Source organism: Populus euphratica, unplaced genomic scaffold (genome assembly GCF_000495115.2).
Source record: "Populus euphratica unplaced genomic scaffold, PopEup_1.0 scaffold17.1, whole genome shotgun sequence".
Classification (NCBI taxonomy): domain Eukaryota; kingdom Viridiplantae; phylum Streptophyta; class Magnoliopsida; order Malpighiales; family Salicaceae; genus Populus; species Populus euphratica.
The window spans coordinates 217330-237222 of NW_011499884.1; the positions used below are offsets into that span (position 1 = coordinate 217330).

At 32.7% G+C, this 19893-nt stretch overlaps 2 protein-coding genes across 2 annotated transcripts; both read right to left on the reverse strand.

The window, feature by feature from the left end:
• Positions 1–1693: 1693 nt before the first annotated feature.
• FAO3 (fatty alcohol oxidase 3) lies at positions 1694–5430 on the reverse strand. Its single transcript, XM_011032162.1, has 4 exons — positions 5121–5430; positions 4653–4925; positions 1863–3594; positions 1694–1803 (listed from the first exon to the last, which is right to left on the reverse strand). Exons 1-4 carry the CDS (start codon positions 5343–5345, stop codon positions 1796–1798), a joined length of 2238 nt encoding a protein of 745 aa, XP_011030464.1. The 5' UTR covers positions 5346–5430; the 3' UTR covers positions 1694–1795.
• A 7790-nt stretch (positions 5431–13220) lies between these two features.
• On the reverse strand, positions 13221–17900 carry LOC105129906 (uncharacterized). The gene is made up of 3 exons (XM_011032163.1): positions 16118–17900; positions 15026–15642; positions 13221–13997 (listed from the first exon to the last, which is right to left on the reverse strand). Exons 1-3 carry the CDS (start codon positions 17705–17707, stop codon positions 13466–13468), a joined length of 2739 nt encoding a protein of 912 aa, XP_011030465.1. The 5' UTR covers positions 17708–17900; the 3' UTR covers positions 13221–13465.
• Positions 17901–19893: the final 1993 nt, after the last annotated feature.

Below are 19893 nucleotides of genomic sequence, written 5' to 3' on the forward strand. Positions count from 1 at the left end.
TTTCTCCTCTGTCTTTTCTTTTTCTCTCTGTGTTTAAACTCTCTCCATCTCCCTCTACTCTCTCTATTTTTTTTTCTCTCCAATAGCTCGTTTATATAGCCGAGCAAAAACACTTGGAGACTAACCTAACACCCTCTCATCCCAACCGTCTCTGTTAGGGATAGAATTCCAACCATTAGATGATGTCGAGGCTCCCTCTGCGTCCTCTTCCCCAGCTGGCACTGTGAGGTACAAAACCATTCCCTCTCGCAGCTGCCATCCTAGCCTAAAAAAGGAGGGGGGGGCTATCTTGTACAATGCAAGGACGGGAGAAATGAAAAAAAAATAACAACGGTTGTAGAGGAGGGAAAAGGAAAGCAGACGGTGGTACAGTACCATGTTAATTGTATTTCTAGGATAGGCCTGTTCTCATACAGCACCGTCTAGCTAAAGATGAGAATTAATGTAAAAGAGAGACAGTGTCGTTTGTTGTTTGAAAAGTAGCAGAAATGTAACTCATCGTGGCTGAATTTCAGTCATTTTATGATCTTATCCTCATTTTCTATTTCTTCCAAACCCAGCCAAGTTTCTTCCAATTTTTATTTGCAATTAACTCACTTATTTCAGTCTTTTTAAATTCAGTCCTGCAAACTTGGGGACAAAATCCTTCTCACAGCAGAATTTTTGCTTTCACACTAGATATTCAAGCGTGAATATTTTGAACTTTTGATATTGAAATCAGGCAGCTCAAAAACTCAAATTCATCTACACATATAGGACTACAACTTTCATTAAGGATTTGAAGTGAGATAAAATCATTTTAAAGAACAGAATCTAGCAGCAATCTGGTTGGTAAAAAAAGGTCTCTTGATCTGATTCAAAAACTGACAATGTCGAATATCTCGATATGACTGAGAGTATAACCTAATAATAACTACCAATAAAATTGTGATGGAAGCAGAGTTTTTAGTGCAAAACTCGGGTTAGAATCCTTCTCGCAGCAGGATTCTTTGCTTTCATATTTAGATATTCAAACGGGAATATTTTGAGCTTTTGATATTGAAATCAAGCAATTCAAAAACTCAAATTCATCTATGTGTATAGGACTATAACTTTCATGAAGGATTCAAAATGAGATAAATTCGTTTTGAAAAATATAATTTAGCTGCAATCTGGTTGGTCAAAAAGAATTTCCTGATATAATTCAAGAAACTAATAATGTCAAGCATTCCAATTTGATTGAGAGTCTGCTATAAGAATAGTGAGCCCTCGAACTCAATAAAGTTGTAGGTCAATTTCTCAACATGTCATGAGTGACATAATATAGTTGTGATGGTTAGATATTTCACAAAACCAAGTCAGAATCAAGGCCTAAGTTGAAACAAAAAATTACAACAGCAGCAAAATTATTTTTTGTAGTGCAACTTTTGAGGGATTTATCTAACCTTAAAAACTATATGAAAAAAAAAAAAATTTAACACTATAAAGACTCCTAATTAGCTTAAGAATCATAACAATTTCAATAGCAAAGAGGAAGGATAAAAAGAGCACATCATTTAGCAAACTTATTTACAAAATCATTTCGAGTAAACAAGTTGAAGCTTCTAAGATAGAAGATTGGAATTTGCAGTTCCTAAAACAAGGAGGGTTGAAGATTGCTCAAGGATTGCCATAAGTCCAAATTACTTTTCTTTTCTATTAGCTTTCAGATTTTATTGTAAGGATGTTTATCAAATCATAGTAATCAATTATCCCTTGTCTGCAGCATCTTAGTATTCTTATCCTTGCAGTCTTTTAATTTCTTCTGTTTCTTCCTTCACTTTGAATAAAAACAAATCAGACAAGATTAACAGGATTCTCTAAGCTCTTGAGGACTGTTCTTTAATCTCTGCGTAATGACTCTGCAATTTTCTTGGACAGACAGTAAGCAGTGGACTGGATTGTGATCATAGGATTAACACCAACAGCACTTGGCAAAACACTAGCATCGCAAATAAATAGGCCCTCTGCTTCCCAACTCTCTCCGTTCTCGTCAACAGCGCCTTCTTTTTTATTAATCCCCATCCTGCAGCTCCCCATTTGATGGGCTGAGGTGTACAGCATCCAGTCCTCTGCCAGTGACAGTGGCCCTGCAGTTGCATAAACTGTGTCCAAAAATTCCTCCAGATCCTCTTTTTTGATCCCTCTGCATTTGATCCTCTGCCCATCACTTCGATGTGTACCCACTTCGACAGCTCCTGCTGCAACTAAAATCCTCAATGCCTGCCGCAGCCCTGCCTTGAGATTCTCTTTGTCCATTGCATCTAAATTATAGGATATCCTTCCCTCTGTCGTCACTTTTCCAGACCCGCTGTCTCTTATTATTGCTATGAGGTGAGCAGTTCTTGCATACTTCGCCATTCTGTCCTTCATGTCATGTCCCGACACCCAGGGATATAACGCAGCAAATGACGAAGGCCCTAATGCAGGAGTTTCTATAATTGCCCTCGCGTTGGAGTCTCCTGTTAACACTTCATGAACTGCTGTGATTATTCCACCCTCGTATACTTTCCCCTTGAACTCTGAATTTGACTCTGGAAAGTATCCCCAAGCCATTAGTACAGGGTGTAGATGAAGGTTCCGGCCTATATTCTGATTCTTCAATCCACTGGAGATCATTAAAGGGGGTGTCAAAAGAGCTCCGCATGCTGAGATTGTTACCTTGGCCTCAATTTGCAATCTCGTTCTGATATTGTTGTTTACAATTTTTGCGGTCACTCCCACGCATTTCTTTTTTCTCTTACTTCCACCCTCGTTATTTTCCAACATGAATCTCTCTGCTTTGCATCCTGTTATGATCACTGCCCCATGATCAACAGCATCGACCAGCCACGTACGATCAGTCCCTTTCTTCTCTCCTTTTCGACAACCATAACCGCAAGAGCCACAATAATGCCTCTCTGAGGAATTTCGTGGGACGGTTTTGACAGGAATACCAAGGGACTCGCACCCTTTCCGAAGTACTTGATTTTGAAATCCTTCCTCTCCGCAGCTCTCTGTGACTCCTATTCTAGTACAAACAGCATCCATGGCAGAAAAATATTCAGAACTTCCGAAAAGTGGGATTTTCTGGTTCCTAGTCCATTCCTGAAGCACAGAATTTGGTGTTTTGATGGATGCTGACCAGTTAACAGCAGAACCTCCTCCAACTGCTGATCCTGCCATGATCAGCATCTCTGCATCAGTAGTCGCAAGTTTTCCACCTGATTCATATAGTTGGTCCATGGAAGGGCCTTCCAAACCAGAATAATCGGAAGCAGTAAAGTAGTTTCCTTTCTCAAGAACAAACACCTTCTGCCCAGAAGCTGCAAGAACAGCTGCTGCAACTCCACCACCACAACCGGAGCCAACAATGACAACATCACATTTGATTTTATAAACGTTCTTTCGAGGATCTTGAGTAACTCTTAGTCCTTTCTCTTTAAGAGAGTGTAGAAGGGTGGAGGCAGTTTCTTGATTAGTATCTATCAATCCCTTTTGAAGGGGCCTCTCTTTAGGAACCTGATCTGGACTTTCATCAGCGCCTACATTATATTCAATGGCTTCCCATGCTGGGTTGTCACCTTTTTCATCAACCTGTAGTAGGCAATCTTGAGTTAAATAGCTTGGAAAGCTAAGTGCCGAGAGGTCCATTTCTTGGTGGGGGATTCCAAATATAATGGCTTATAATAATTCCCAGCTAGTTCACATCTTCGATAAGATTGTGATAACAATGTGTCAACCTCCATTAATTTTCCTTCATCTTGCGTGCAATTTTTGTTGTTTTAAAACCTCTTATTGATGACAATGCAACTGCAACTACTCACTTCCTAACCGATACAAAGCAAAAAGCTCATTTTCAAGGGTTTTCGTTTCTAATTTTTATTGATAAATTGCGGCCAAATCCACCATTACACTGATTCAAAATTTAAACTTACTTTTTTTCCCCTCCTTGACTACAAGATGGTCAACTTTCTAGCATCAAGTTAGATTTAGACGTTAACTATTTTATGATTTAAAAGTAGAAACACTTTACACCAAGTAGTATTTCACTTAATACTCGATAATCAATAATTGTATACTACGGAACGATAAGTACCATTGACGGAGACTATCTTTATCTTTGACTTTTATGTTTTATATTTAGAGAAATTATTTGTATATTATTAACTAATGGGTCCGGATTATCTCATATTCTTAAATAAACATGACTAGTCATGTTTCAAATTTTACATTTGATTTTAAATTGAATTATTTAAATTAAATGAGAAAAATAAAATATCAAGAATTTAGATTGTTTTTGTTTGGATCATACTAAATCATGACTTTTTTTAATTAGTCCATGGTTTCCGGCACATAAAAAAATGAAACTCATCATAATAACTATGGATATATAGGTTCTATTTTTACACGGAAAAGGAAGCATTACACGAAATACTGATAATCTTTCATATAAATAACCAAGTTATTAGAGAAGTTATTAATACACCTAGAATTTTAATCCCCTTTGTAATTCCTCACGAACTTAACCACCCTTGAACCTCTACTGCCCAGATAATTTTAAAAAAAATAAAATTGTCTGGCATGATTATGATAGATGAAAATACCAAAGAATAAAGAGCATGGAATCCTGAAAAGTGATCAGATGGCATTACCCTAGAGAAGAAGACGTAGAGGATCAAGATCTTGACATATACGAAGGCAGCTCTGATTGGCGTAAAAAACCTATGTTTGAACCACTTCTGCAAAACCCTCTCCCTCTTGTCCAAAGGGATGCTTGAAAAATTCTTAAAGTATGGCCATTTCTCCTCAAAACAAAGAGACCCACAAAGCAAAAATGTACCCAGCCTAGTAGATAGAAGCCATAGAACCAATCTTACCAGGAACACAGCCTCTAGCAACCCCCTCTTCGTTAAAAGCTCTGCCATCTGTAAAAAAAATATAAAAAATAGAAAGTAAACTACCAATTTCAGTAAATTCCTTTAGGAAATTGAATAGTTTTGACAGTTTTTTTATGTGGGTGGTGCGGCGCAATATCTAACAATGGGCCAACAAAGACTAAATTAACTGTGTGATCAGATGGAGAAATATTTAAGAGGGGGGAGAATATATCGATTCTATACCTCATCAGGCATTGGCGTTTGAGAGGCAGAGGCTCTGTAGAAGGCCTGCATGGCCTTGGTAGGTTGGTTTTGCTTCCCGTCAAACTTTGGAATCGGTGACAGAGAAGGAAATATAGTCTCGCATAGGCTAGAAAGCGCTTCCATCTCAGCTGAAGAGAGCCCATGGTTGTATTTGCTCTCTCTATTTCTCCCTCCCCTCAACAAAGGATGGCACTCTCTTCTCATCTCTAGTCTCTAATATTTCTTCTCCTTCACGAAATACTGTAAACAATGGCGTGCTCCTCTTTTTATAATGTTGAAGTTGAAAGACCGCGTATTGTATTACTCCCTCCATTCTATTACTTTTGATTATTTTCAAAAAAAAAAAAAAAACCCATAAATTTTAAGGAAGTGTAGTAATTAGTGTTGACTTTAAAAATTGTTCCTTTCCTATTTTTAAGTTGCCTTTCAAAATGGTCAAATAAAACGGACAGCTAAAAATTATAAAAAGCCAATAAAAATGGGACTTAGGGAATATATATATGTATATTAAAATAATTGATAGGGGATTAATTGTCTTGCTTTAAAAAATAAGGTAATTACTTTTAGGGAACATTTGTTACGAGAATTCTTAGATATCCTTTTGGAATGTGATTATAGAAAAAATGATTGTTGAAAAAATGATATTTGTGTTGAATTGAAACTGAAAATGACTAGTAATGTATTTTTATTATGTTTGGTTCATCCATGGATATTTATGAAAATAAATTAAATAGATTTACTATTCTACCGTTGAGATTTAAAATATCTAATTTGTTATGGTTTTTTTTTTCTAAATAATTATGCACATAAACCCAGTAAGGATATTTGAGTCCATTTAAAAAAAATTTAAAAAAAGTAAGGGTATTAAAATATAAAAAACAAAATCCGCATTCCCTTCCACTAAATAATGTGATTCTCTTCATCTTAGAAAAACATCGACATTCATAGCTTTGAGAGAATATAAGGTCTCGAGACATCTCAGATTCTTTAACATTTTTTACAAAACAAATACAAATAATTTAACATATAAAATTGCCTGAAAGAAGAAATCTGAGATATCCTCGTATCTGATGCCCTTAGTTTGACGGGCCTAATCAAGCTTTCAAGGGGCCAAAAAAAAAAGTGCCACAGTCATAGACCACAATATACTAGATTTCATCGACCTAGAAAAAGGCGACAATTAATTAATGATCAATGGAGTTATTTCCTACGGATCATGGACTTCAATGCCACAGCCTTCTTTGGTAAAGAGACAGGAACAGGGGGCTTCTACTTTGATAAGGTTTTGTTTTTTTTTCTAAGAAAACTCCGAAGAAGCTTTAATCTGTGTTGCATGAAGGCACATGCATGGTGTCTTTGGAGCAGTGGTTGAATGCTACGACCAAATCAAGGACCCCCTTTGGCTCCAAAAAATAAACCCGCGCTTATGAGGGTTGTTGGTTTATTAAATTTTATTGTGATTTTTACTTTTTATATATGATATTGTTCGTAAATCTTACTGAACTTAATTTTTATTGGAAGTACATGTTTGTCTACTTTTGATATGAGTTGATTGTTATTTAATTAATGAGGTGAGAGTAAATCAAGGGGACTATAATATTAGAGAAGGCAGAGGGCAGTCGAGGATGAGACTTTTTTATTTTATTTATGTAAATATTCAGGTCGGTTTACCCGTGACTAATTTTATAATCCACTAAATACTATGTAAATCCAATAAATATGTTAAGTATTATAAAAATAATTGACATGCACATAAAAACTTAAACCTAAAATTAGCAAAAAGAGAAGTCTTTTCCACTGTTATGCCAAGACGCTCAGTGCCCAGGATGACCTCTCTGCTTTGTTTTTCTTGTTGCATGTTTCTGTGGGCTGGTTTGTTTTATTATTACCGATATCATGGGTTTTCTGGGAATTAATGTTGTTTGCTTCTTTGCTTCTTCTCTGTGCAATTATGCAGCTACCCTGCAGATAAATCTCACCAGCGGCAAATAGGATTTCCCGTCTCAGTTTATTTCTGGTTTATTTTTTTATTAATACAAGTGTTCATGGCTTCCATATACCTCAACTTGTATTATAAATATTAAAATTAATAATTATATAAATTTCAGTAATCCTGAAAGAACTCAAACTCATAATTATTAAAAAATAAATCCAAAAAATGATTAATTAAGCTACCTTTTTATTATTTTATATTATAAGTATTGCGTGTTTTTCAAATATAGTTAGTATATTGCAAAAAATCCTTTTTTTTCTTCATTCATTTCTTTCTTTTATCCTTGTAAATACATTATGGTACTCATTATTATAGTTATTTTCAGATTCGGAACTTTAGTTTTGACTATTGTTTTTTAATCATTTTTTTTATTGAAGTTTTGTTTGTTTTTAATTTAATTATTTGTGTTTAATTTGTATATATAAGATATTTTAACTCGATCCTTCTACTTTTAATTTCTTATGTTTTCTTAATTTTTTATTTTGTCAAAGTTTTTGTGGCTTTCAACTTTATCCTTCAAATCAAGTTTATAATTTTTATTTTTTTAATAATAATAATGATTTCAATTTGATCCCTTTTTTATTATTTTTCTTGATCTTTTTGTTAAATTTTTTATATTTTTCAATTCAATTCTTCAAATCATGTTCATGGTTTTTCAATAATAATAATAATAATAATAGTCATGGTAATGATAAAAACAACAAGAATTAAATTAGTAATGATGATGTTGATGAGAACATTATTATTCACAATAGTTATGATGATGATGATAAAAATTAGTGGTGATAATAATAATAGTGGTGATAGCAATAATATTTGTTGTTGTTGCTACTACAAGTAGTAATAGTAGTAGTGATGATGATAATGATGATGATGATAAAGAAAAAAAACATAAAATTATAATGATAATAAAAAAAATATTAATAGTAGTTATAATAATAATAATAGCAGCAACAACAACAACAATAATAGTAATATTGTGGTAATAATTGTTAATATAGTAATAATATTAATAGGAATGTTACTATTATTAATAATAATGATAATGTTAATAATACTTGTGGTGATGGTGATAGTAGTAGTAATAATAGTAGTGGTGATAAAAATAATGATAATGGTCATAATGATAATGGCATTACCTTATTAATAGTGATAGTGATAATAATGATAATAATAGTGATAGTGATAATGATTTTGATCTTTATTTTTTGAATTGTTATTTTCTTAAATCCTTTTGTATGGCTAGATTTTTTTTAATATTTAATTTTTTAGGAATTAGATTTCATGATTTTTGTAGAATTAGTGCTTCAAACTTAATTACTTGGATCACAATTTTAAAAAGTTAATATTTTTTTTAAAAAAATAAAAGCTTTATAATTCTTTTTATTTTTAATTTAGTTACTTCAATCATATATGTGAGCCATGAATTTGACGGAATATGAATATTTTGTGTTGACTTAGCTCTAATTACTATTTTTACATATTTTTTATTAATAGTTTTTATATTTTTTTTATCCATTTTCAATACTTGAATATTATTTTTTTCAAAATAATAGTTCATCCTTACAGCGTAGCACTGACATATAGGCTTGTCTCATTTATATTAATAAATCTCATGCTTTTGGGTAAATTTTGTACATATTTTTTTAAAAGAATTTCAAGAATTAATTTATTTGCAATTTTTTCTAAAGTTTTGGGTTGGATAAATAAAAGTTTTTGAGTTAAAGTAGATTGGTGGCTTGCGAGACACCACAAGCCAAAATAATTTTTTTAACTTCAAAAAGAAAAGTTCATAAGATTATTATGTTTTTAAATAAATAAAAGAAATCTGATAATCAAGTTAAATCTTAATTAATATAATAATATGATAAAAAATAAATGAGGCAACAACAATAAAAGAAATTCAAAAAAATAATTTTTTAAATGAAGTTAGGTTAAAATGTGAAATTCTTGACTTTGACATGAGACATGTTTAGATTACATGTATATCGTGCTTCTTATAAAATCGAGATAATTCAATGGATGAAATAATTGATGATAAATAAAAATGAGACAGAAAAAATTAAAAGACAAATATAAATCATGATATTTAATAGTACAATACGGGTGATTTACTCGATTGTATTCAATGAATTTTTTTATTAAAATTATTTTATAATAGAAATCGACACTCATAAAATTTATTAAAAAAATAAAGGGAAAAAAAATATTATGTAAGACTACATATATTAAAGATATTATAAAAAAAATAAACATTTTAAATTTTTAAAAATAAATTTAATCTATATGAAATATAAAAAAAAATATAGATAAATCATATTAATCTCATCAAAAATTCAGCACACTCAATATAATAATAAAAAAAATTATTATTCAAAAAAGGCTAAATAAGCCCCGAAGAAAGGGTATTAATTAAAAAAAAAGTTAAGAATTATTTTAAAAAACAAGACCTATAGAATAAGGAATTAATTAAAAAAATTAAAAATAAAAAAAAAATAAGAAAGGAAAGGTGCAGGTCGACATGCCTATGCCTGTTTAATTTTTTATTTAAAGGGGTGAAAGATTTGTTGTTCATCCCTAATATATTTGAAAAAAAAATAAGTAAATAAAATGTTGCTCACTATAACAAATAGTATCGTTACCGAGCCCAAATTTTATTTAATATTATAATGCCTAGAAAATCAAACATATAGGTTTTTTTACCTAAAAAGTTTGTTTTTTAACTTTTATTTTGAAATAATAAATTTCACTCAAAAGTGTCACAAATTTATTTTATGTTAATGTCTATATTCTTTCAACCAAATATATTCATATCCCTTATGCATCTATTTTAAAAAAAAATAGAACTCTAATCAAATGCACCTAACAAAAAAAAAAAAAAATAGAACTCTAATCAAATGCACTTTAATTTTTTATTTAAAGGGGTGAAAGATTTGTTGTTCATCCCTAATATATTTGAAAAAAAAATAAGTAAATAAAATGTTGCTCACTATAACAAATAGTATCGTTACCGAGCCCAAATTTTATTTAATATTATAATGCCTAGAAAATCAAACATATAGGTTTTTTTACCTAAAAAGTTTGTTTTTTAACTTTTATTTTGAAATAATAAATTTCACTCAAAAGTGTCACAAATTTATTTTATGTTAATGTCTATATTCTTTCAACCAAATATATTCATATCCCTTATGCATCTATTTTAAAAAAAAATAGAACTCTAATCAAATGCACCTAACATCATGAGGGAATGATTATATATATATATAAAGAAAACTCCAAAATCTAAAATCTTGATATAACTGATCAGTTATAATTTTTTTTATTTGATAATAAGAAATGTTTTTTTAAAACAATTTATACATCAATCAAGATTAATGGGTGAATGAATTATAACTTAATTGGTATTAATGTCTTCTCTTAAAAAGTGGTCTCTAACAAAACTCAACCATAAAAAATAAAATTAAAAAAGTTATGTTTATCGAACAAATCATGGATGTTAATTTTGATGCTTTCTTTTCTTTTGGAAAAAACTCATGATCGATGCACCGAAAAAAAAATATATGAAAACACAGCACCGACGTTTCTCCCACCTTTCTTTCTGGAGGTCTTGTATTCATGGCCTTTGTTTCTTTACGTCTCCTCTTATGGCTCTCTCTCTCTCACACACACATACACACACACATGTATCTCCCACGTTCCTCTCCATTGAAGAAAAGGCATGGATCTTATGCTAGATCCATGCTTCTGTTTTGTGAGCCCTCGTCTCCACCTCCCGTTTTCGAAATTCTGTGTATGTGTTCTTTGTTTGTCCACGTCATATATGCTCCACTAATCATCAATGTTCTACCAGCATATAAGCTCCACTAATCATCAATGTTATAACTGCTCACTACATTGACTACTAAAGGGACCAATTTCAGTACAACTTTCTTTCTTTGATCCAAAACAGTTCGCATTATTAATGCACTCTCCAGGATTTTTCCCTTTAAACTATATTCACTTTCAAGAGAAATCAACCACCGCCCGGATGGATCAAAATTAACCTCCTGACACAGATACAAACCCGCTGATAATGCCTCACTCTTCTCTTCTTGATTCATACTCCCATTTCTTTGTCACCGCCAGTGATATCGCATTCCAAGCAAGTATCTGTAGGCCCTGGCAAGCAGCCATGCACGCAATCATTCTGAACACGCTCTGTCACGCACTTGGCAAGTGGAAATGGATGCGTGCATGAACACAGTTGACCGCCTCACCAATGACAGTTTGGTATTAGTCGTGGAAGAATCATCAAAACCTCTCTGTGCCTCTTCTGAAACTCTTGGACAAGTGTTTTTGGACAAGCACCAAACTCATCCCAATCACCTTCGGGATAGGCTGGTGAAGAAGTAGTCACGAAATCTTCTAAATCCAGTCTCCGTGTGATTAAGATCAGGGCAGTAATGACAGCCTGGTCTTCTTCTTCGAATGGATATTGACCCCTTTCGTATTTTGAAAAATTATTATCCCTTCATATGTATATATAATTAGGAGCTATCATGATAACCACATTTAGAGTGTATTGCTCTGAAAGTAATTAATAATCTCTTATTTTCTCGTAAAAATAAGACGGTAAACAAACCAGATCGAGACCTTCAGTTAATTTATGTAACATTAAATTGAACTAGAACTGAGTTTAAGTATTATATTGAGCTTCAATTTCGCTCGAGAACACAATAAAATCAAATAAATATGAATACTTTAATATAGTTATCAAGAACACAATAAATATGAATACTTTAATATAGTTATCTTTAATAGATTATTTCTTTTACCTAAATATTGTTGTATATTAACCTCCATGTGAAGGTTAGAATCATAAGATGTACTTTATAATTTATTTTACTCCCTATTTAATCAAAATATTGTATTTTAATGATACTTTTAAAAAAAATAATCATAAAATATGTTTTTTTTTTCATGAAAATAATCCAGCTTGCGATCAAACTTAATTTATTTAACTAACGATGGAGCTTGAAAGAATGTTTCAGATCAAACACTAGAAGTTTGGTTTGTTTGACATCTGGTGTTGGGATTTGCCATTAATAAGCAACCTACCCTAAAAAGTAGGGTTACCAATCTTGTGTTGGGATTTGTCATTAATGAGCAACCTACCCTAAAAAGTAGGGTTATCATTTGTCAATGGTTGATGCATCCACCATTAATAAATATATCAACCCATGTGCAGCCATTGTTGAGGAGATGTCATGGTTGCCTATAAAAGAGCACCAAGAGAGAGAGCAAAATAAGAAGAGGATTGTGAGCATGTGAAGAGAGTAGAGAGAAAGAGAGAGCTGCAATGGCAGCAGCCCTGCTGCCCTTGCAGCAGCCTCAAGTGCAGCAAAGAAAGCTCGGAGTAGAGTAGAGAGAAATAATCTTTCTTCTCCATGTATTTGTTTTGTATTCTTTCTCTAATCTCTAATAATATAGACTCTTTCCCGTGGATGTAGGCGATTTTATCGAACCACGTTAAATATTGTGTCAAACGGTTTTGCCGAACCATATATTAGTAACTCGGTACCTTCTCCATACTCATATATTAGTAACTCGGTACCTTCTCCATATATTTCCCAATAGTAACTCATCATGTCGGGTCAGTTTTTAATTTTCGGATCAGAGAACTTGAATTCCTTTGATGGGATTTGAACCCGAGTCTCTTGTGAGAGCCGAGTATACCAACCAACCAGACAACAACTGGTGCCATTGTCTAGGCATTTTAATTTTTCTATTTTTATGTCCGCCGGCAATGAACATTCTTCAGCTTCCGATTGCTCTTGTTTTTTTTTTTTTTCCCCTTCTAAAGAGCACTCTCAAATCTCAACTTGTCTGCTCGGATTATGAGGAATCTGATTTGAGAAAGGGAAACGAGGGTATAATTAGATTATTAAAATCAGGATATGAGAGAAATTTTATTCTAATTTCAAATCTACGCAAAAAGATATTTTCGTTGGCAAAACCAGACTGCCCTGTCTGCAAGCAACTGAGTGTAATCCAATTACTACACATCAACAGCAAATGTGCTACTCTCAGTCACCAAGCTTATCCACTTCCATTAACCAACTTCTTGTTTACTCTCTTCGGGCTGAGGTGATAATGCTCCCTTTTCCAAATATGCTTGTACAAAGATATAGTAATGAGACATGTCCCAAATGCATTCATTCATAAGAAAACAATCCCAAATACATATCAAGCATGGCATGTAATAGATAACAAAACATAAACAACAGGATGTTTTTACATTCACGGTCCTCTTTTTTAGACATGTTAAACCAGCTTCAGGCACGAACAATACCTACAATAGACGCTTCCAAAGTGCAGGACGATCTCTTGATATAAGGAGAGCACAGGATGCTAAGTAATCGAAAGAAGGGGAATACAAGTCATCTGGTCCAATAACATCCTTAACCTTTTGAGTACTGCTAATATCGCCAGTGAAAGACTGCAGTGCATCATCTTTCAAGGCATCAAATGCAAATAGCCCCAGCCCACAAACACCCATTACAAGGTTTGAGTTTCCCCAAACCTGAGTTATGGCTGAGTGATGCGAGTGAGCATTGGATTCTGGCAGGGAGTAAGTGTTGACTAGCCTTTGCTTGCGCAGTGAGAAATGTTGCACCTGTGAACAGGGATGTTTTTTCCCTGCAAGCCTCGTATTGGCACAGCCAATGTAGATTGAATCTCCACGAGTGAAAACTGATTGCACACTGACACCTATTTTTGGTATCTTGACACCTATACCAGATGGATTGCGAAAGTCTAAAACATTGATAGAATCAGGGGTGCAAAACACACCATCATTTCCCTCAGCTTCTGCTGAAGTTGCTCTGCATTCAAAAGCCAACATGAGGACTGGGAAGAATTTTTCCATAGCTCCTTTATATATTGACATGTAAGCACAACGCGCATGTTATGACATATATGGTAGTGCAGCTGTATTTATACATGATACAATTGATGAATAGTGAATGAAATAGCTCAACAAGAGAAGCAAGCAATCATGAAAAGAGAAAAATGAACAGTGGTGGACAAATCATATAACCAGGGGTGCATAGCATGCCATAATTTCCTTCAGCTCCTAGAAAGGTGATCCCCATTTCATTCCTTATCAAATACTTAGAGCCTCTTCACGCATGTGTTAACTAATTTCAACAGTTACTAGTGTATTCAAACAACCCATTGCTAGTAGTATTACATGCGTGCAAAAGAGAAGTAATGTAAGGGAATGATCAGAAGACAAGCAATGTGAAAAGGAAATGTTTTCAGAATCAGGGTTTCACACACACCAAGAAGGATATGCCATGAATCAATAAAAGCATGATGATGTCTGACAAAAGACAAAATTGCATTGAGGAAAAGTTCAGAGAAATCAAGGTGTTCATTCAGTCATGTGCAAGATAGATCTTCAGATGTGCCTGCTACAAAAAGCAACGACATTCAATTACAAATAATGAAAAGGGCAAAAGGTTAACCAAAGATAACATGAGGTGAATTATAAGGAAATGATTGCTCTAATCCAAAAAATCTCGTAGTCATCTCAGAAATCAATATGGCTTGGACATTTCGGTGAAGAAAAATACACAAATGGTTTATCTAAACATCACCTAGTTAAGCACCGCTTGATTTGGGAACCAATGTTGAAATGCCATCATACTTCAGCTTTATGAATGAACTTAACAATTCATGAATCATGGCTTCAGAATTTACTGAAATATTTTTTGTGAGCTTCTTTTTAAATGTTTTCATATGATACAGCATGCATATTCTGTGATATGTGTAGCTAGAGAGAGAGAGAGAGAGAGTATGATGACGAGACCAGCAAATAGAAATGACTTGAAGTTATCAGAGGTTTCACCTTTGCCTAACCCCACCACCTAATTCAGCATCAGTGTTAATCACGTGAAGAGCTGAGATTTTTCGACCAGACAAAGAAACAGACAACAATGATTGAGGATTAAGAGAGTTCACATCCCACACAGAAATTGTTTCTGCCTCAGCCACAACCACTTTCCCTTTGTTTCTCCACTGCAAGGGGCTTGAATAATCCATTGCTAGCACAGGTTTCTGCACCTCCCATTTCATTATTTGTTCTCCATCTCGAATATCATGTATTTTGACTACATTTTGAGAGCTGGCAGTAGATACCATAAGAGGTCCGCATGGTTTATACCACCATTGTTGAGTTTCTGGTAAAATTATGCTAGACAAAGCATTTCTCCTAGATGTGGTATTATTGGGTAGGGGACCAAGTACTGTTCTTGAGGCAGTTGTTCCTCCATCCTCAATGTGAAAAGCTCGCACATCTTTGGCGTAGAAATCCCATGAACAAAAGCCTGAATCGAGAGTATTCCCAGCAGATGCAGCCACAACGTATCTCCCTGAGCAGCCATCAGCACTGGCTGCACGAATAATCCAGCAATCTCTCCATATATTAGGCGAGACTCCTGCTGGGGGCTTGTATACAGCCTTCTCCTGAAAAAATTATGAATCATCAGTGGACAAACAAATCTTGAAGAAAATGCAACTGGTTTGATTATTTCATATTTGTGCATCAATCTGCTCATGAAGTTTATGACAATACACATTATCTGTATGTTACTTTATTCACACAAACATTTTTGGAGTTAGAGTGACAGAGAGATTTTAAACATAATAAGTGGTATTCAGTAAATTCTACAAGCTAGATAAATTGTCAAAAGCAAATCTATCTTATCCAAAAAGAAAATCAGAAACAAATCGATTAAATTCTTTATGGGAAGGAAAGGAAACATGCACGAGACACTCATGACAGTTAAAAACTCATCTTTGCTTTCTATCAAAGTCTTTCATTGAAAATTCAGAAAATAAACAGAAGCGTGTCAAGGAAAACTTGGGATGCTGATCTGTAAAAGCTCAAAGAAAAATGGAAGTTCAATACCGAACAGAAATAAATAGTTCTGGAGCGTACCTCACAATTAGCAATATCGTAAAAAGAGCAGGACCCATCATCATGAGTAAGAACTGACTCTCCCTCTGACACAAACCATCCTCCTGTTGAACTTTTGGTGCCTATTTCATTCACCTGATAGACACTAGTATCTTCAGTTTCCTCGCCAATAATGAATGCATTTATATTTTCCTGATCATCAAACTCATCAAGTGTTTCATCCGTTGTAAGAAGAAGGTCCTCCTCACACTTGGGATTGCACATGTTTGAAGAGCCTTGCTTTCCTGATGCTGAAACATCACCCATTTCTTGAACCTCAAAACATTCAAGATCTACCTTGGCATCCCTCACGATTACTTTACCATCCTCTTTACTAAGGGAATCCAAGAACTCGAGTGCTATTGGATTCTCTTCAATAGGGCTCGACAACTTCTCTTCCACCTTTAACTCACAGCCATACTCATCAGCATTAGATACATTATGACTTTGACAACTTGACATCGGTGCCTTCAGCGATGTTCGGTTTCTAAGCAACTTATGATGAGGAATGAGTCTTTCTTCAAGTTCCTCAGTATTCAACCCTTTAGCTTGGCTCTTCACATTCTCAACTTTCTCAGTTTCATTCTTCTCTACAACCACAATTGTTCCAGTATCATTCCCACTACTTTTTGATGAACTACTACCCGCATCGTTTTCCATTGCCTTCTCAATACCTGAAATTTTATCTTGAATATTCAATAGTACCACCTTGGATGCATCAGGATTATTCATATCCAACATTTCCTTTGTCTTTTTTATATCCGATGCAATCCTCTTCACTTTCCCTTCTAAAAAAGCCAATTTCTCATGAAGCTTGCTTGGATATTTAACACCAGCATTGCTTCCTTTCCCTTCATCACTCAAATCCTTCTCTTTCAAGTTCTCCAAAACCATACCTTTACCATAAGATTTCTCACTAGAGTCTTTAAAGCTGTCAAATTTAACCTCAGACCCAAATTTATCAACATATACCTTATCAAATTTACCACCATCTGCAACTTTTGAATGTAAATTTGAGTCAAACTCTCTTGATTTTCGCAAGTTAACTTCTTTATTACAGTTATCATTCAAAACCTTAAGCCCGCGTAACTGTTTTTTACTTTCTAATATTTTGAAATCATTTCCTTTGCAAAGTCCATTCCTTTTCTTCAATTCCCCACTAAACCCGCCACTTTCTTTCAAACCCCTAATCCCACTCTTCTCTGCTCTCGACACCACTCGATTATCACTCTCCCCTGTGGAAACCCTAGAATCCCTAAAAACCCTAATAAATTCAGAAGGGCTTGGACTCCTACCTCTTGGGGCCGATGACGTCGACCACCGCATCCGCCCTTCGCTGCCATCTCCTACAGCAGCCTTGTCAACACGTGGCACTGGCCGAATTGAGGACTTCTGGGCCCGAGAGTTGGGTCTGGCGGGGTTCTCTTTGCCGGAGAGCGACCTTTTAATAGTGGAATTAGGGTTTTTATCAGAGATTGAGATTGGAGTTAGGGCTTTGGTTGGTTTTGAAGCTGCTGTGGCGTCGGCGACGCCATTTCGGCCTTTTAACCGACGAGCCGAGGAGGCCGACATGGATTAAAGAGATTTGATAGATTAATTACCAATGTTTAGGGTTATTTAATTAATTTTTGTGTGAGGAAGAGGATCTTACTAGACAAAAATGAGAGAGGAGGAATGGATCTGCAAAATTAAAATAATATGATTTAGATTTTTTGGACTTCTCTCGCGGGGGAGAGGTTGCTCTGAGCGGGAAATGTATCTAATTTAGATTTTTCAAAAAAACAATTCTTGGGGTTGTGCGTTTTATTTTATTTATATCATGGTTATAGGACAGGGACTTATTGATTGGTCATTGGATTCCTAGGTCAATAGAGAAAGTTGTTAGATAAATTTAAGTCAGTTGTTTTATTTAAAGTAATATTATTTTATTTAAATTAACTCAATTATATCTCGCTTAAATTTAATAAGATCAATCGATTTTTGAATGAATCCTTTAAGTTAATCATATTTAATCGAGTGAAAATATTAAATAACTCAAAATAAAACCCAACTTTAATCAAGTTTTGGATTCTGATTAATTTAATAACTATTATTATTATCTGATAGTGATATGTTTTGTTTTACTTAAAAGGTATTAGTTTTCAAAAGTGAAATTTGTTTCCGAGTGACAACATTCAACATTGTAATAAAAGGACACTTGTGGGTGGATTTTTAAAAGATGATACGGTTGTTTTTTGAATAATTTTTTGTATTGAAATGGATATTAATAATATTTTTTTTATTTTTTAAAATTATTTTTAATATTAACACATTAAAATATATTAAATTCTAATGATTTTTTTAGAAATATGGTTTATATTAACAAACATACATTTATACTTGTGCTAATAAAAAAATTTTGATTTTTTTAGAAATATGGTTTATATAATTGCACGTTTCATGGAAGATTGAAGCTCTGATTGCTTTTCTTGTTTGTTTTTTTTTCTTTTAACTATTCTTTCAAATTATTATTTTTTTAATTAATTTTTTATAATTTTTAATTATTTTAATATATTGATATCAAAATTTTAAAAATAAATTTTAAAAGATTAAAAAATATTTTAATATATTTTCAAGTAAAAATAAATTTTAAAAATAATTCTTACAATAATTTTAAACACATTTTAAAACAATAAAAGTTTTTAAAATAAACTAGAAGAGAAGAAGAAAATACATTTAATTTTTATATAAATAATATTTGGGAGTATAATAATATATGTGTTATAAAAGTGCATTTTATTTATAAAAAAATAAATTGAAGTATGTTGTTTTGTTGTTATTGTTGTTGCTATTTATTTTTCAATAATTTTAACATACTATTATTAAAATAAAAATAAAAATTTTAAAAAATATTTTAATTTATTTTTAAGAGGAAAACATGTACTATATTAACAAACATACATTTATACTTGTGGTTTATTTCAATGCAACTAGATATTTTGAAAAGTCCAATCTCGTCGTGCCTACAATTTGCTTGGTCGTGGATTAGGGTTCGTCGTGATAGCATAATTGATAGGAGAAATCCAAATATTAAGGGACTGTTTGACAGTTATGTCTAGCTATATTTTCTAAAAAAATTATTTTTAAATTTTAAATTAATATTTTTTATTATTTGAATGTATTAATACTAAAAATAAAAAATTATTTTATATATTTTAAAATAAAATATAAAATTCTCTTAGTTTAATGTTGTGTAGATGATGAAAAGAAATGGTCTAATTTTTTGTTAAATATCCCCCCTGTTTTTTTTAATTAGTTTCATTTTTTTTATTATTAAGCTTTTGCTTTTGTAAAAAGCTATTTCAAAAAAAAATTATCTTAGAATTTAATTGCTGAAAATATATGATTGTTAAAAATGGAGTCACTGCAAATATGATTTTTTTTTTTGTTTGAATTTTTTTTTGTAGCATATTTTAATGTGTTTGGTTTGCAAGAGGAAATTTGTGAAAAATATAAACAAATTTATTATTTCATCAAAGTATCAAATCTTTTAATACAATGTTTTTTTTTTAAATAATTATGTTAATAAGGACATGCAAATTATATCAATTATGACTACAAGATAAAATAATTTATTGACTAATTAACAATTTTCTTCACAAGTATTTTCTTAAATTATTCTAAAAATATCAATAGTGAGAATAAAATATTTTTTATTATTAAAAAAATAAAACCACGTTACTCCAACTTATATTAATTGTAAGGATATTCCCATCAAG

Bases quoted from the DNA above. Each gene is read 5' to 3' on its own strand.
- FAO3 (XM_011032162.1), bottom strand. From the start codon at position 5,345: ATGAGAAGAGAGTGCCATCCTTTGTTGAGGGGAGGGAGAAATAGAGAG. The intron at 4,926-5,120 runs GTATAGAATCGA...TTTTTTTTACAG, and splicing joins AAACGCCAATGCCTGATGAG to ATGGCAGAGCTTTTAACGAA. The intron at 3,595-4,652 runs GTAATGCCATCT...TGCCTACTACAG, and splicing joins TCTACGTCTTCTTCTCTAGG to GTTGATGAAAAAGGTGACAA.
- LOC105129906 (XM_011032163.1), bottom strand. From the start codon at position 17,707: ATGTCGGCCTCCTCGGCTCGTCGGTTAAAAGGCCGAAATGGCGTCGCC. The intron at 15,643-16,117 runs GTACGCTCCAGA...TAATTTTTTCAG, and splicing joins ACGATATTGCTAATTGTGAG to GAGAAGGCTGTATACAAGCC. The intron at 13,998-15,025 runs GTGAAACCTCTG...TTTTGAATGCAG, and splicing joins GGTGGTGGGGTTAGGCAAAG to AGCAACTTCAGCAGAAGCTG.